Source organism: Cucumis melo, chromosome 5 (genome assembly GCF_025177605.1).
Source record: "Cucumis melo cultivar AY chromosome 5, USDA_Cmelo_AY_1.0, whole genome shotgun sequence".
In the NCBI taxonomy this organism is placed as follows: Eukaryota; Viridiplantae; Streptophyta; class Magnoliopsida; order Cucurbitales; family Cucurbitaceae; genus Cucumis; species Cucumis melo.
In genome coordinates this window covers 26,137,454-26,152,896 of record NC_066861.1, presented here as the reverse complement: position 1 = coordinate 26,152,896, position 15,443 = coordinate 26,137,454, and the positions used below count along the sequence as shown (strand labels likewise).

At 27.1% G+C, this 15,443-nt stretch overlaps 2 protein-coding genes across 2 annotated transcripts; both read left to right on the top strand.

The window, feature by feature from the left end:
• The first annotated feature begins 1,135 nt into the window (after positions 1-1,135).
• LOC103494189 (nicotianamine synthase 1-like) lies at positions 1,136-2,007 on the top strand. The gene has a single exon (XM_008455272.3). It carries the CDS (start codon positions 1,168-1,170, stop codon positions 2,005-2,007), a length of 840 nt encoding a protein of 279 aa, XP_008453494.1. The 5' UTR covers positions 1,136-1,167.
• A 9,552-nt stretch (positions 2,008-11,559) lies between these two features.
• Positions 11,560-13,708, top strand: LOC103494174 (probable nicotianamine synthase 4). The gene is made up of 2 exons (XM_008455260.3): positions 11,560-12,109; positions 12,899-13,708. The coding sequence occupies exons 1-2, from the start codon at positions 11,635-11,637 to the stop codon at positions 13,438-13,440; spliced, it is 1,017 nt and encodes a 338-aa protein (XP_008453482.2). The 5' UTR covers positions 11,560-11,634; the 3' UTR covers positions 13,441-13,708.
• Positions 13,709-15,443: the final 1,735 nt, after the last annotated feature.

Genomic DNA, 15,443 nt, shown 5'->3' with positions numbered 1-15,443 from the left:
GAAAATCATTGGAGAATGAAAAGCCAAGTTGTTATATATTTAAGCAAGAAAAAAGTTTAATTGAAAGTTATATATATTTGGACAAATCATGATTTAATAATAATGTTTCTAAGCCAATGATTTTGCATAACATACACCTAATTAACCAAAATAAAATCTAATTAGGAAATAGTGAATGTGTCGACATAACACACTCCACACTATTCATAAATTTATGTCTTTTCAATATACATACCAATGCAATCAATTATATAATATGCTCTAACATTCTAGAAAAGCTATATCTATATATATATATATATATATATATATATATATATATACACATTATTTTAAATGATAAATTTTTTGAAAATATATATAAATATAGAAAAATATCACAATTTATTTGTGATGATAGACTAAGATAAACTATTGTGTCCATCATGATATAGATAGATAAAAATAGTTGATTATTTTGATATATTAAGGCCTTTTAAAGATAAATTATGATATTTTGATATATTTTATCAATATTTTGATTCATTTTATTATATTTGAAAATAATTCGTTTAGTAAACAGTGGACTGTTTAATCAAATTTTCAAAATCTGTAATTTTTCTTAAAAAAAGAAAGAAACAAAAGAAAAGAAAAAAAAAAAAATTAAAACAGCTCTAATGCAATTGTAATTTTTTTGAAACCATTTTGTCAATTTCATATCCTATTCAATTTATATGATTGATTAAATGATAAATAAGAAAGTCTTTTAATAAATATTAAAGAGAAAATTTATTAAAGGGTTAAAAATTACAACACTTTTTCACAAAAGTTAAAATTGCAATAGTTACCATATTTTAATTTGTGTTTATAGAGTTGAAATGTTAACACTTACCAAAAACTTTGATGATGATTTAATGAAACTAAAATATAAGTTTTACTCTAAAATTATACAACTTTTTCAAGTTTAATGATGATAAAATTGACTTTTCCCCCCCTAAAAAGAGAATCAAATATTAAAACCCCATAAACCTCATAAACCCTTTTCATCACCTATAAAAAGGAACTCCATTCTTGAATAATAATCTACCAAATAATTAATCACAATTGTGTTCTTGATCTTCTTTTTCTTCCAAAACCCTATTTGTAATATTTTCTTGGCTCTTTCAAACTATCATCATCATCATCATCATGTGTTGCCAAAGTCTTCTTTTGGTCCAAAAAATCTCAGAGCTTTACCACAAGATCTCCACTCTTGAGAGCCTCAAACCCTCTAAACATGTCAACTCCCTCTTCTCTCAACTTGTACTCCTCATTTGCACTCCCCCGATGGCCTCCTCTTCTCCCTCGTCCATCGACGTCTCGTCGCTCTGCTCCTCCATCCAAACCATGAGATCCAATCTCATCAAGCTCTGCGGCGAGGCCGAGTCCCTTCTCGAGCATCACTACTCCACCATTTTATCTTCCCACCAAAACCCTCTCGACCATCTCTCCCTTTTCCCTTATTACTCCAACTACCTCAAACTAACTCACTTAGAATTCTCCATTTTGAACCACCACATTACGCCGCCTCCCTCTAAAGTGGCATTTGTTGGCTCCGGTGCACTTCCCTTCTCGTCTATCATCATGGCCTTGAAGTACCTCCCGAAAACCGAGTTTCACAACTTCGATCTCGACCCATCTGCCAATGCCAAAGCATCGATGCTGGTAGCAGGCGACGTGGAGCTGTCGAGGCGAATGGTGTTCCACACGACCGACATCATGGAGGTTGGGTCGGAAGAGTTGAGGGAGTTCGAGGTGGTGTTTTTGGCGGCGTTGGTGGGAATGGAGAGAGAAGAGAAGGCGAAGGTGATCGAGCATTTAAGGAAGAATATGAGGGGTGGGGCGTTGTTGATGTTGAGGAGCGCATATGGTGCACGGGCCTTTCTTTATCCGGTGGTGGAAGCTTGTGATCTTCGGGGGTTCGAGATTCTTACGGTGTTTCATCCAACGGATGAAGTTATTAATTCGATTGTGTTGGCACGATTATAATTACTAATAATGTGTTTAATTAAGAATTAAGCTAAGTAATCTCTCTACTTAATTAAACATATGTATGGTATTTTCTTGATTTTGTGATAGCCCAATAAAATTGGAATCAATGAATGAAAGAAAGAAAGAAATTTGATTATTTTGATTTCTCTTTTTAACGATTTTATATTGGAAAAAAAAAAAAAAACATGTTTTTCTAACATTTATAGTTTCTTGTCCTCAAAATAAAAATATGAAAAACTAACATAAAATAATTAAGTGATTTTTAGGTCCTACATTTATTTTTATTTTAAAATTTAAATTTTAGAAGTAAAAAAAAAATGATAAAAGCAATAGTTTAACTTAATGTTTTTGAATAGAAATAGATTTTGAAACTAGAAATAAAGAATAAGAATGAAAGTTATTATATATGACAAAACTAGTTTAAAATATTTACAAAATATAGCATAATTTCAGTTTGTATCGCTATAGTAAGTTTGCCGTATTTTGTATAAATATTTTGATTTATTTTGATGTAAAAATGTTTGGAAAATAACTTAGAATTTTGTTTTTATTGTTTCTAAAATACAAATTTTGAAATGTTTCTTAAAATTATAATGAAAAAGAAGAAATATGGAACACTTTTATTTCTTAAAAACTAAAAACATAAACTAGAACTAAAAATTAAAACATTATTTGTACTTTAGATTTCAATTATATTTTTACCATTTTTTTTTGTCTATGAATTATCTATTACAAAAAACACGAAACAAAAGAAAAAAGAAGTTCAAGAAGATGGAGAAGAAAAGCACAATCCTCAATTAATTCCATGCTAGTTTTGAGTCATTGAGGCCTCTTGAATTCTTTCATTATTCCCTCAAATTTACAATTCTTTGTTATATCTATGAATTAATTATATATATATATATATATATATATATATATATATATATATATTTATAAACATATCAAACATTATTTACCGAAAAACATTCAAAACTAATGTTGGATTTTCTATCGATACGAGCATAGTCATTCAACGACCGACATAAAGTTCACGATCAAAATTAATTCGATTATTTCTCTCACGTTATACTATAAAGAATGCTTGATTTCTATCTTCCGAAAAAAGATTAGGATTATTATCTAGAGAAAAATTTAGAAAATTAAATTATTCTTTTTCATGACAAACTTTATTTTGTTAGATAGCATAAGGTTCCATCTCAAAATCAATTCATAGTAGGACGAGTAGTCCATCTATTTATAAAATAGTGTGAGTCCTCTAGATTTTTCCAACGTGAGACTCTGAACCGCTAACATTTTTTCGCCTCTTCTGCCACACAAAATAAAATTGCAAAAATTGCAAATTTTTAAGACATTTATATTTAATTAAAATTTCCCTAATCTTATAGACATTTATTTGTCGTTGGGCCAATGGTAAATGGGCTTCAATTTGGACCATTAACATATGACATATCCAAATTCATCAAATTAAGTCATGTCTCTAGAATTTTTGTTTACAACTTATTAATAATAATAACAATAGTAATAATAATAATAATAAATAAATAAATAAATAAAATATAAAAGGACTACTTAATGAGATTGAGAAGATAAATCTCGAGAGTTGTCTTCACGAAGATTTCTCCCATCAAAGTTTTTAATTACGAAATTATCTATTATTTAATTATCACGACAAAATAGTAGGCTTAAAAGATAAAATAGCAGAGATTGAAAAAAAAAATGATATTATTGACCCATCTTGAAGGTTCAAATGACAAATGCCTCACTTTTTAGAAATCATTGCTAATTGATCTTCTGTTGACAATCATGCATATGTGAAATTATCGATTTTCCCTTCCATTTTTTCTTCAAAAATTGCGTGTGCACAAAAAATGGCTAATCTCTCTACTTGCTCACTCGTTCCCTTTCTTTCTCTCATATGGATCACTCTCTTCTATCTCGTTGTCTTGCTCTCCTTTCTTTTGCTTTTCGACATTTATTTCGTTCTACAACATTGTTAAATTTGGCCATAATTTCGCTTGTCCTCAAAGGAGGAGGAACAGAAGAAGAAGAAGAGGAAACGTAGAAGAAAAAGAACAAGAGAGAAGAAGAAAAAAGAAAAATAAAACAAAACGAAAAAAAAAAATTCAAAATAAGGATAAGTTGGTAAAATTTTCTTAAAGATGATGTAAGCAAGAAGGTGAGTTTGAAGTAAGATTATCAAAAGTTATAATAACCACCTTTTGTTGCAGAAAATTACATACGTATTTCAACTAACATACAAACCTTATAATTAATAGATATGAAAAAAATGGATCGAAAATGTCACTATAATATGTTATATATATAAAAGACAACGACAATTTTGGATGGATTGAGTTTTTGGATGGAAAAAATATACGTAATGGTCTAACTCAAACCAAATCCCTATATCCCATCGTTCTCAATTCTTTTAGGCCACATTATCATGGTGTGGAGTGTGGCATTCACACACCCATTGGGACAAGTGGGAGGGTTTTTTTTTTTTTTTTTTTTTTTTTTTTTTGCTTAAATTTCACTTTCATTTTTGGCCAATCAATTAACTTATAAAACAATATAATATCATTGTTTTAAACTTTTTCATTATCCTTCATATGGCCCATATAATTTCAATCTCTTTTATCTTCTATCTTTTTTGTTTGAGATCATGACTTAATCATGCAATGAGGACATATGTATATTTGTCTTTTAAGAGTTCTTTATATCATGAATATTGGTCAAATGAAGACAACCATCTCTTGTGGTGGCTTTCATCACAATTTGTTTAATTTTAAATCTTCCCCCACAAAATTTATGGTTAGTATGCGTATACACATACGAAGATCAAATAATAAATATGACGTGTCTGAATAGAGAAACAACATAAAAATATACTTTGACATTATAAGGAAATAAGAAATATGTTAAAAGATGGTTTTCTATGTTTCAAATGTTTTTTATTTATTTCAAAAAAGTCTTTGATATATATTATATACAGACAAACTCGTAAGACATGAAATTGAAATAATGTCAGGGCTTATATATACGTAAACACTACAAACAAAAAATTGACGTGTAGGCCAAGTTAGAGTTACTAAACACAAAATTAAAGATTTAATAATTTACAAGACGAAGTTGAAATCTATGTTTATACTAAACTTTGAGGCATGCCTCTAACCATATCTAATGAAACTAGAAAAATTCAAAATAAGGAATAAAATTAATAAAGAATAAGTATGAACAAAAGATATTCTTATAACCTTCCCTATAATTCTCTCTTTTTATTATTTATAAAATTCTAAAATTCTCAGATTCAAATAAATATAAATTTGAAAACTATTTAATTTCCTAATAAGTTATGGCTAAGATTTATTTATTTATTTAATTGAAATAATCTTTTGAATCAATAATCCAAATTCAAGAAAATAAGAGAACTTTATTTATTTAATTAAAATAATGGTTGAATTTTTGTTTCCATAGATTAAAATGTTCATTTTTAGTTTTTATTTTTACTTTTAATAAGTATATATAGTTATTGTGACAGATCTAAAAAGATCGTTGATGGAGCTTTATAGATTCGTACAAATAATTACCTACATCTAAAAGAATTGGGAGATAGTTTTTCCATTCTTGGACGAGCTTTTAGAATGGATATAATTCCAGTTTATATATATGTATGTATATAAATAAAGAATATAAAGTTGAGAAGTCTCGGACCTATACTAAATTTGTAGATGGTTATTGGATATTAGTTTAACTAAAATTAGTTAATTAATAGGGTTCTTTTCAAATATAAACAAAATAACAAAAATATTTAAAAAAATATTGTAAAATATCCCAATTTATCTATGATGGATCGTTAGGGACCAAAAATAGACTTTTATATGCGTTAATCTCTTAACTTAGTTTATCATAAATAAATTATGATATTTTATTATGTTCGTAATATCGAAGTTTTGACTTTTAAAATAAATTTTATAACTAATAACCATAATTGTTTCAATACAATAAAAATAGTAAAAGACCTAATTGATAATAACTTATATTTTTTTAAGAAATATAATAAACTAATTTCGCTCTACTCGACAAATTACTTATTCAATTTCGATTTGAGTTATATATCTTTTACTTCTTCAACATCATATTTTTGAGAGGAAAAGCAATAGTAAAAACTAAATTTAAGATTTATTAAAAATATAATAACTAAAAGAGAACATTTCGAATATTCACTATAATTAAGAATTTTTCTTTTTACCTGCAAAATAAAAGTTGGTCAAAGTTCGAATAACATCAGGATAAGTTATGTCAACGAAACTTTTTGCATTGGTGAGATTGTTATTGTGTCCGTGTGAGGAGATGTAATTGCCCACAAAATTGAATTTCGTTAGCATAAACCTTTTTATCAACATAATACCTTGTGTCGGCATAAAAGTTTTTCCCACAACAATACACCTTTTATTGGGATAACCGTTCTTCCAAATAAGGTCAAAAACATATGTATGTCGATGTCATTTTTGCTGGCATAAGTGGTTTACAATAATACCTAATTATGCACAAACAAAAATTAATCGACAATCAAATCAACCAAGAAACAAATATAACAAAAAACTTATATATTAAAAATAAAACTAATATTCAATACAACAATGTGACATTAACTCTATATATATAGTTACATTGAAGAATTGCTAAGTTTTCACAAATCTCATGTACAAAAAGAGCTTGTCATTCCTTAAGCCTCCTACACAAAAAAAAAATGTTTGTCATTCTAAATTTTCACGAACCTCCTATACAAAAAATGTTTGTCATTCTCCAGATCAAAATATATCCTAACCCAAAATAAGTAATCATCTTAAAATCTTATTGCAATCTCCAAAAACCGATGTTTCAAAATTTACATGTATAACGTGAAGTACAAAACACAATACAAGTGACAAAGTGACAAAGTAACCACAAAAATGACCCAAGTGGCAATATAAAGTGACGAAGTGACAAAGTAGATACAAATGACAAAGTAAGAAAATAGCAACGAGGGACATAAAACACATTCATAAGACTCCTATAAATACACAAGAAAACAAATTCCTTTTTAGTGCACAAATTTAAGCTCAAAGTAATGTAAAAAGACAATTAGACGAAAAGAATACGTCAAGATAAAAAACCTCGAAACAACAAAAAAAAATTCTTATAATGACTAAATAGGATATATCGAACTTGCAATAACTAAATTCCGATATTTTTTATACAAAAATTTCAAAATACAAAACCACAAATTAATTAATATTTTTTAACTTTTTTATTTTCATCTCATCCTAAAATTAATTTATTTGTAAATCATTAACACAAACAAATGATATATGGAAGCCAAAATAAATTTGGTATATTATGAAATAATCTTATATAGTGTGAAAGAAAGAAGGTCAAAGAGATTCTTCCAACCATTTCCATCAATAATTAACTAACCTTCCAAGGCATTCCTATCTTTACATATTTTTATACATCCAAAACCCTTAATTAATTAATTTTTTTTTTATCAAAATTTCTATAAAACCAAAAAGTATTGATTTAATTCAAAGAAAAGAAGTATTAACTAAATTTCTAAATTAATGGGATGTGACATGTAGCTAAATATAATCAAGTGAGCCACATAAACTTTGGCAATATAGTTAGCTTAGATTATAATTTTTCTCATTATAGTATTTTGAAATTTTATATATACATGAATTAAAGGTTTTGAATTATATTTTGTAAATTTAATAAAATAAAATAAAAAACAAATATTAACACGACACCCAATTGAATAAAAGTAATATACAATCGCAATCATTTAAATGAAGTATGTAAAAAAATAAATAGACTAGTGATATTATTTTAAGAGTAAAGTAGATATTTTGAAGCAGTCAATTGAACAATTAAAAGACTAATTAAAGTGGCATGAAATTGTACCTTTTTTTTTCTTTTTGTTCATATTTTATATATATTATTATTTTCAAAGATTAATATGAACATTATCATTGTCAAATTGAAATTTAAATTAAAGTAAAGGATTAATTAACGATGATTATATGGTCTATTAATTAATATTTGGATCATTTGTTAATTATGTTATAAGTGTTAACCAATTATAATCCTCAAATGAAACTAAATAAAACTAATCACTATATTATTGAACATAATAATATCATTAATGAGTTATTTTTAAATTTTGATATATTGTGAATTCTTCTTTAATGAATGTAATTTAGGAGAAATAAGGATATATCAATTTCGACCCTAAATTTTTATTAAATTGAAATCTAAACTCAAACAAGTGGGAAAATTGTTACAATAAAAAAAATATATAATTCTAATGTTATTTTTCTTTAAGTTTTTTTTTATAGAGATTATTTTCAAATATAGCAAAATAAACTATAATATTTATAAAATAAAAACATTTAAAATCTATCAAAATGTCTATTAATGACATTGAATGACGTTGATATATTCTTAAATTTTACTATATTTATAATTATTTTTTATTGTTTTATTATTTACCTTCATTTTTCATAGATATATGTATATTTATTTATACATATTTCAAATGGAATTTGATGATATCGAAAGTTTCAAATTAAAATTGGTATAATATCACATAAATAATCTTATGGGTCAAAGTTGAATTTTGTTTTCATAATTAACTATTTTGATGATTTATAGGTTAGGTCACATCAAATGTAATTATTTTTAAAAATGAAGTTATCAATAACTTGTGGTTTTAAAATTTGCTTGTTAAATTATAAATAGAATGTTTCTTTTTTCCTATTTAATTAATTTGGCAACAAATTCCAATATTGAAAAGAATCCACAAAATAGTGCATGGAACATGCATTATTTTTTAGATATATAAAAAGTAATTATTTTAAGTATTATCTTTGTAATTATAAACATTGAAAACCCCTTCTTCTTTTTTTTTTTTTTTTTTTTTCTTTTTCTTGTGAGGTAAAAAGTTCTTGAAAAGAAGTTGAGGTTTAGCAAAGTTAAAAATAATCATGAAAAAGAAAAAAAGAAAAAAGAAACAAGAATTATCTTAAACATGAAAAGAGACGAGTCCACCCATCAATTTAAGTTGATAATCGATCAAACTTGAATCAAATGAATAACTTTTAAGTCTAAGCCGAATTATGGTTACAAATATATTATACTAATGATATATATATGTTCGTTAGTAAAAATTCAACTAATTAAAAAAATTAGTCTATACACATATTTACGAAAAAAAAAATAGATTTATTATTCTAAGGATAATTTTCATAAATGTAATAAACCACCAAACTATTTAAGGTCACAAAAATTAGTCTATCATCTTTCTTCTTTTTTTTATGTCGTTTAAATTTAGGTAACAAAATCTAAATGACTGTGTACAAAAGATAAAAAAAAATCTAAAATATCGTGTATAAAGAATCTTGAAAAAAATCATTTAGATTGGAGCAGCCAAATGTAAAAAAGTAAATGATTGTGTAAAAAAAATAAGTCTGTAGACAAATCTAAATCATCGTGTACCAAAAGAATTAAAAAAATTGTTTAGCCAAATCTAAACAATCGTGTACTAAAAATCTTGAAAATATAGTGTAAATAAAATAAACGATTGTGTATCAAAAGAATTAAAAAAATCGTTTAGCCAAATCTAAACGATCGTGTAGCATATTTACGATCGTGTAACAAAATTAAACAATAGAATTGAAAAAATAAATTGCAACCAAATCTAAATGACCAAATCTAAACGATCGTGTCCTAAATAATAACCAAATCTAAACAATCTTGTACCAAATATATTACGCGTGTAGTTGACGGGGCATTTTTGATATTTTCCACGGTGGGTCTATGAGCTTTTTCCGTTTTTAGAATTGTTCTATACAGTGTAAATACTTTGCCGCTTTGTATTATTTTTTAATAGACCCCTTATTTTAAACATGAAAATTGTTAAAATTATTTTTATCTATAACAAAATGTTATTGTTTAATTATTATCGATAACATTTTTTTATATTTATAAATAAGTTGGGCTCATTTTCAAATAAATCCGAATTAATACTTTTCTATATTTATAAATAAATCCAAATAAAAAAAAGTTGTTTTCAAATATATAACAAAATAAACTAAAATACTTATAAAATATAGTAAAATATCACTCTATTTATGATGGATCGCGATAGACCAAGATATCCTACTATTTGTATCCAACATGATAGACACAAATAAATACAAATACTAGTCCATAGATAAATTACGATATTTTACTTTATTTGTAAATATTATTTGAAATTATAATTTAAAATAAATTTAAAAGAGGAATCCTTTTACAAAATATCGGAATAAATGATAAGGAAAGAAAAATTAGATCGTAGAATTTTGAGGCAAAGGAAAGTTATTGGCTCACACGTGTTATAAGCCAATAACAACCTAGCTCACACGTGTACAATAAAAATATAGCTCAAGAGGCAAATGTATTTAGATTTTGAACAACTTTGAAATCAGCAAAAAAAAAAAAAAAAAAGAAATAGAAAAAAGTTTATTTTTGCTACCTATTAATTATTGTAGATCTAAACAATAACTATATAACCCTTAGGCAATTATATTTGTTAAAATAAATAAATTTGTCATTTCATTTTTTTTCTTTTCCAATACAAGAAAATGTGTGTATTGTAGAATTTATTATTATTATTTTGACTTTTGATAAAATTTAAACATTTGATTTGATTGACATGAAACATAGATACTATATATTAATTACGGTTGAGGTTAGTTGGTATTGTCAATTAATTTATGAAAAACAAAGATAATAATAAAAATTAAAATAATTATTTGCTTACAAATAAGCATTACTTATTTTTAAAAGTTTAAATATTAACATGAAACCCAAACGTTTAAAGGGTTACGTTTTAAATAGATCTGAAAATCTTAAAAATCAAATAAGTCATTGCGCTTTTAATTTTGTATTTTTAATGTACGATTCTTAATAACTTTCGCGATAATAAGGAAAACAATAATGTACATAATGAGAATGCATACCAATGCAGGTCAAGATGAACAGTTGACAGAATCAAACAAACGACCCAAATCAAAAATTCAATTTTTTTTTTTTTTTTGCTATAAACTCAATTCAATTCAAGTTTAAAATAATAAGAAAATTAAGATATATTTACAATAATAACTCGAAGTAAACTAGTTTAGTTCAGATCAATTTTGTTTGATATATATTCAATAAAATTTATGGGTTGGTTCTATTTGACTACAGAAAACCGAATTTAACCTATCAACAATGTGTTAACAAGTCAGTGAAATGAAAATTAAACTAAAATTCATAGATTCATAATACAAAGCACACCCTCCCATACAAAACCAAATAAAACCCTAATTAATAATGAACATAATATTATCAAATAACATACACAATTATTATTATTATTAATTTTCTTTTTGAAAGAAGAAAAAAAGAAAAAGAAAAAGAAAAACAAAAGTGTGGGACCCTAGAAATGGGCATAAATAATGTAGAACCTCTAAGGATGTTGTCATAGTGTGTAAAGAAAGAAAAAAACCCACCAATATCCTTTCACCAAAAGAAGAAAAACTCCCCCACTTTGGCTTAGCCATGGAATTTGAACAACAACAACAAGAACAACAGGAAGCACTTCTGTTGCAAAAAGTTTGTGCCCTTTACAACCAAATCTCAAGCCTTTCTAGCCTTAAGCCTTGTAAAAATGTCGACACTCTTTTCACTCAACTCGTCCTCACGTGCTCACAGCAGCCACCAGCTGCCCCAATTGGCTTTGATGTAGCTTCTTTGTCTCAGCCACTTCAAGCCATGAGAGCTCATCTCATTCAACTTTGTGCTAAAGCTGAGGCTCTTCTTGAACTTCATTTCTCTTCCCTTTTGGCTTCTTCTTTTCATCATCCTATTTCTAATTTGTCTATCTTCCCTTACTACTCTAACTACTTGAAGCTTTCCCTTCTCGAGTTTGATATTCTTCGATCCCATTCTCGTCGTCTCCCCAATAAAGTTGCCTTCGTTGGCTCCGGTCCCCTCCCCCTCTCCTCCATTGTCTTGGCGTCTATTCATCTTAAGGGTAACCGTTAGTTCCTGAATTAGTTACTAACAATATATACTGAGAAAGGTTGTTTTATGGTCATGGTTGAATTTTATTATTGCTAGCTTTGATGCCATGTTGAAAGTACTATTGAAATTATTAGATAAACACATGATGATGACTCATTTTAAAGTTATTTAATAATGAAAGGAGTAGTTCGTGTATCTTCTAAACATTGCGAGGTTGGTTTCTCCATCTTTTTAATACGAGATCGTCAGTATGTCCTGAAAATGATTTTTTTTTTACCATTATTCTTATGGGCCATTTTTGTTTTGAATTAAATATTTATTTGAATTTTATTGACAAAGTTACCCTGTTAGAAAAACATGAAGTTCCAATTCAAACTCAATTGATAACATTGAGATGAGTAACTCATGTATATTATGAGATCTCTCCTATCTTTTTATCGTAAGGTTTAGGTTTAATGGTATATTTTGTCAATTGATTTGTGGATATTTCATTTGTGATGACAATATAGAGATTTCGAATATATATACAAACCTTATTTTGCTAGTGTTTAAGGTGGGGTAGTTAATATTTTAAGTTTACTTCTTGTTTGGTTTAAAAAGTTTTTAAACTAACAGTTGCCCACAACTTATTAACATCAATTCTATGACTCCTTGTATCGTAAATTCAAAAAGTTTTTAACTTCTTGCATGATATGCCAAACAATGATCAAACTAAACAACTCCGACTAAACAATTTCACTCTGTGTTCGATAATCGTAAATTGTTTTAATTACTTTCATGTTCACATCTATCTGAATAGGTACTATTTTCCACAACTTTGACATTGATCCAACAGCAAACACTATGGCAAGTCAATTGGTTTGCTCTGACCCAGACTTATCACAAAGAATGATATTTCACACAAAAGATGTAATGGAAGTAACAAAGGGATTAAAAGATTATGAAGTAGTGTTCTTAGCAGCATTAGTTGGATTAGAAGAGGAAGAAAAAGGAAGAGTTTTAAAGCATTTGGGGAAACATATGGCAGCTGGTTCATATTTGATGCTAAGAAGTGCTCATGGAGCAAGAGCATTTTTGTACCCTGTTGTTGATATTTGTACTGTTGAAGCTTCTGGATTTGAGATTTTGTCTGTGTTCCATCCCACCGATGAAGTTATTAACTCTGTTGTTATTGCAAGGAAGAAAGTCGTGTTCGATCAAAGCTCGGTCGAGGACGAGGACGAGGACGAGGAGGAGGAGGAGAAGCCAGGTATTTTAGTCGATACTTCTTCTATTGTGTTGGCTGAGAAATGCTCTGGGTTTAATGGCTTTACTCCCATCATTGAAGAGCAACTTTCTTGAAGTTGTGATTGTTGTATTTGCATTTGGTTTTCATTCACCTACTCTAAATCTATATGTTTCTACGACAAGTTCTTTGTGGAAAAGTTTTTACTTTCTTATGTTTACGTGACTATAGATTAAATTATCAAAGTGAGTTTGACTTAGTGGTATTGACATATACTTTGTCTCTAGAAGTCAAAGGTCAATCTTTTATCTCACAGTTGTTGTACTAAACAAAAACTATATATCAAATTGTTTCAATAAAATGAAAAGGGAAAAGATTATAACACATTTTTTTTATCTTAAAAGATATGGGGTTGAAAAGTATGTATGGGATAATAAACTTTTCACAATTAATGTGGTTCACTAATATTATGTTACTCTGTCTCATTCCATATAAGATTCTCCTGTTTGGTCGTTTCGTACATCAGATAACAAGTTCAAGATATTTCGATATAAATCATAAGAATCTATCATCGTCATGCATCTCGTTCAATCCCAAAAAAGAAAAATAACTAGTGATTAAATCATAGTTAGGTAAGTTGTACAAAGATAGATGCAATCTATCCCGTAATTTTTATTTATTTAATCAAATTAAGGATGAATTTGTTTGGGAAGTGTGTAACATAACATTGTAAATTGTGGAAGAGAAAAAAAGAGAGTGAGATTTTGAAAGAGGGTGAAGAAAGAAAAACAAAGAGTTGGTGTAGCACCCCAAGTAATTGTAGGGATGTGTAGATGTATATGTGACAATTACAAAGGATGGACTTGGACTTGGACTTGTGTTTTGGCTCATTCCAAAACCTTATCTTCTACCATTTTTGGTTTCAACAACTTTTGCCTTTTGTTATTGAATCAATAAATTCATTGGAAGGAGGAACAGAGTAATATGTTAGAACAAAAAAAAAAAAAAAAAACTGTTTTCTTTTGTTTTATTCTTTTTAAATATAGTAATAAATTTAAAATACAGTAAAAACGTATCTATAAATAGATAATGATATTTGTCACTGACAGATGTTTATCATTGATCTATTAGTGATAAAGACTAAACTAGTAACATTTGTCTTTGATAGATATTAATATATTTCAACATATTACAACATTTTGTTACATTTGAAAATATTTTCACCGATATTTCCATTTAAAAACAATTTTTTCTTCTCTTTGTTTTTTCCTTCAAATTATTACATTTTACTTTATATTGAGGTACTTGGATGATTATTGAACTCTTGTGAAAAATGATTATTGAATATTCGTTTTGGTGGTAAAAGATAATTAATTTTAATTTTTTTTTCAATTAATAGTACGCATAAAGATTTGAATTAGAGTGGTAAATAAGATAATTACAGTTTACTATTTAAATATCTACGTGTTTACGTTTAGGTTGAAATTTTAGAAAAAGGCATTTCAAAAGATAAAACTTTTGAAAATATAAATGAGCCCATAAATCAAAAAAAACTATTGTTCGTTAAAATATAAATCTTGGAAAAGTCTCAGACATTCTCAGCCAGACAAGATTGCATCAAAATGCCACAAGATTAAGATTTTGCATGCCTTCTATGTGTTAATATTGATCAAATATTGGAGAAAATTGGCTCCAAGATTACCCTGTAAAATACATGTGAAACTTATCTGATCTCAACACTACTTCAACGAAGCTCGAGGCCAAGTCATAAATCTCGAGATTCATCATCTGCAAAGACGAAGATTCATGAAAAAGTCGAGATTCTTCAGAAGAGTTCACGAAAAACTATAAAATTAGCCCATATTAACTCAACTATAACTAAATCAAAGCAACAGGACTTAAAAATGTATTTTGATTTTTACCAACGAGATAAATAAAAATAAAAAAAAATTTAAAGTTATATTTATATTTTAAAGTTTTTATTTTAATTTATTTTTCAACTAATTCCATATAATTTACCCATCATCTAATATGTCCACGTGAGTATTTAACTTTCTAGTAAGCATTCTAAAGTTAGAATCATTTGAAAGTTAACCAACGTGGGAACCGAAGTATCTAT

Coding starts and splice junctions, on each gene's coding strand:
- LOC103494189 (XM_008455272.3), top strand. CDS start 1,168: ATGTGTTGCCAAAGTCTTCTTTTGGTCCAAAAAATCTCAGAGCTTTAC.
- LOC103494174 (XM_008455260.3), top strand. CDS start 11,635: ATGGAATTTGAACAACAACAACAAGAACAACAGGAAGCACTTCTGTTG. Junction 12,110..12,898: donor GGCGTCTATTCATCTTAAGG/GTAACCGTTAGT, acceptor CTATCTGAATAG/GTACTATTTTCCACAACTTT.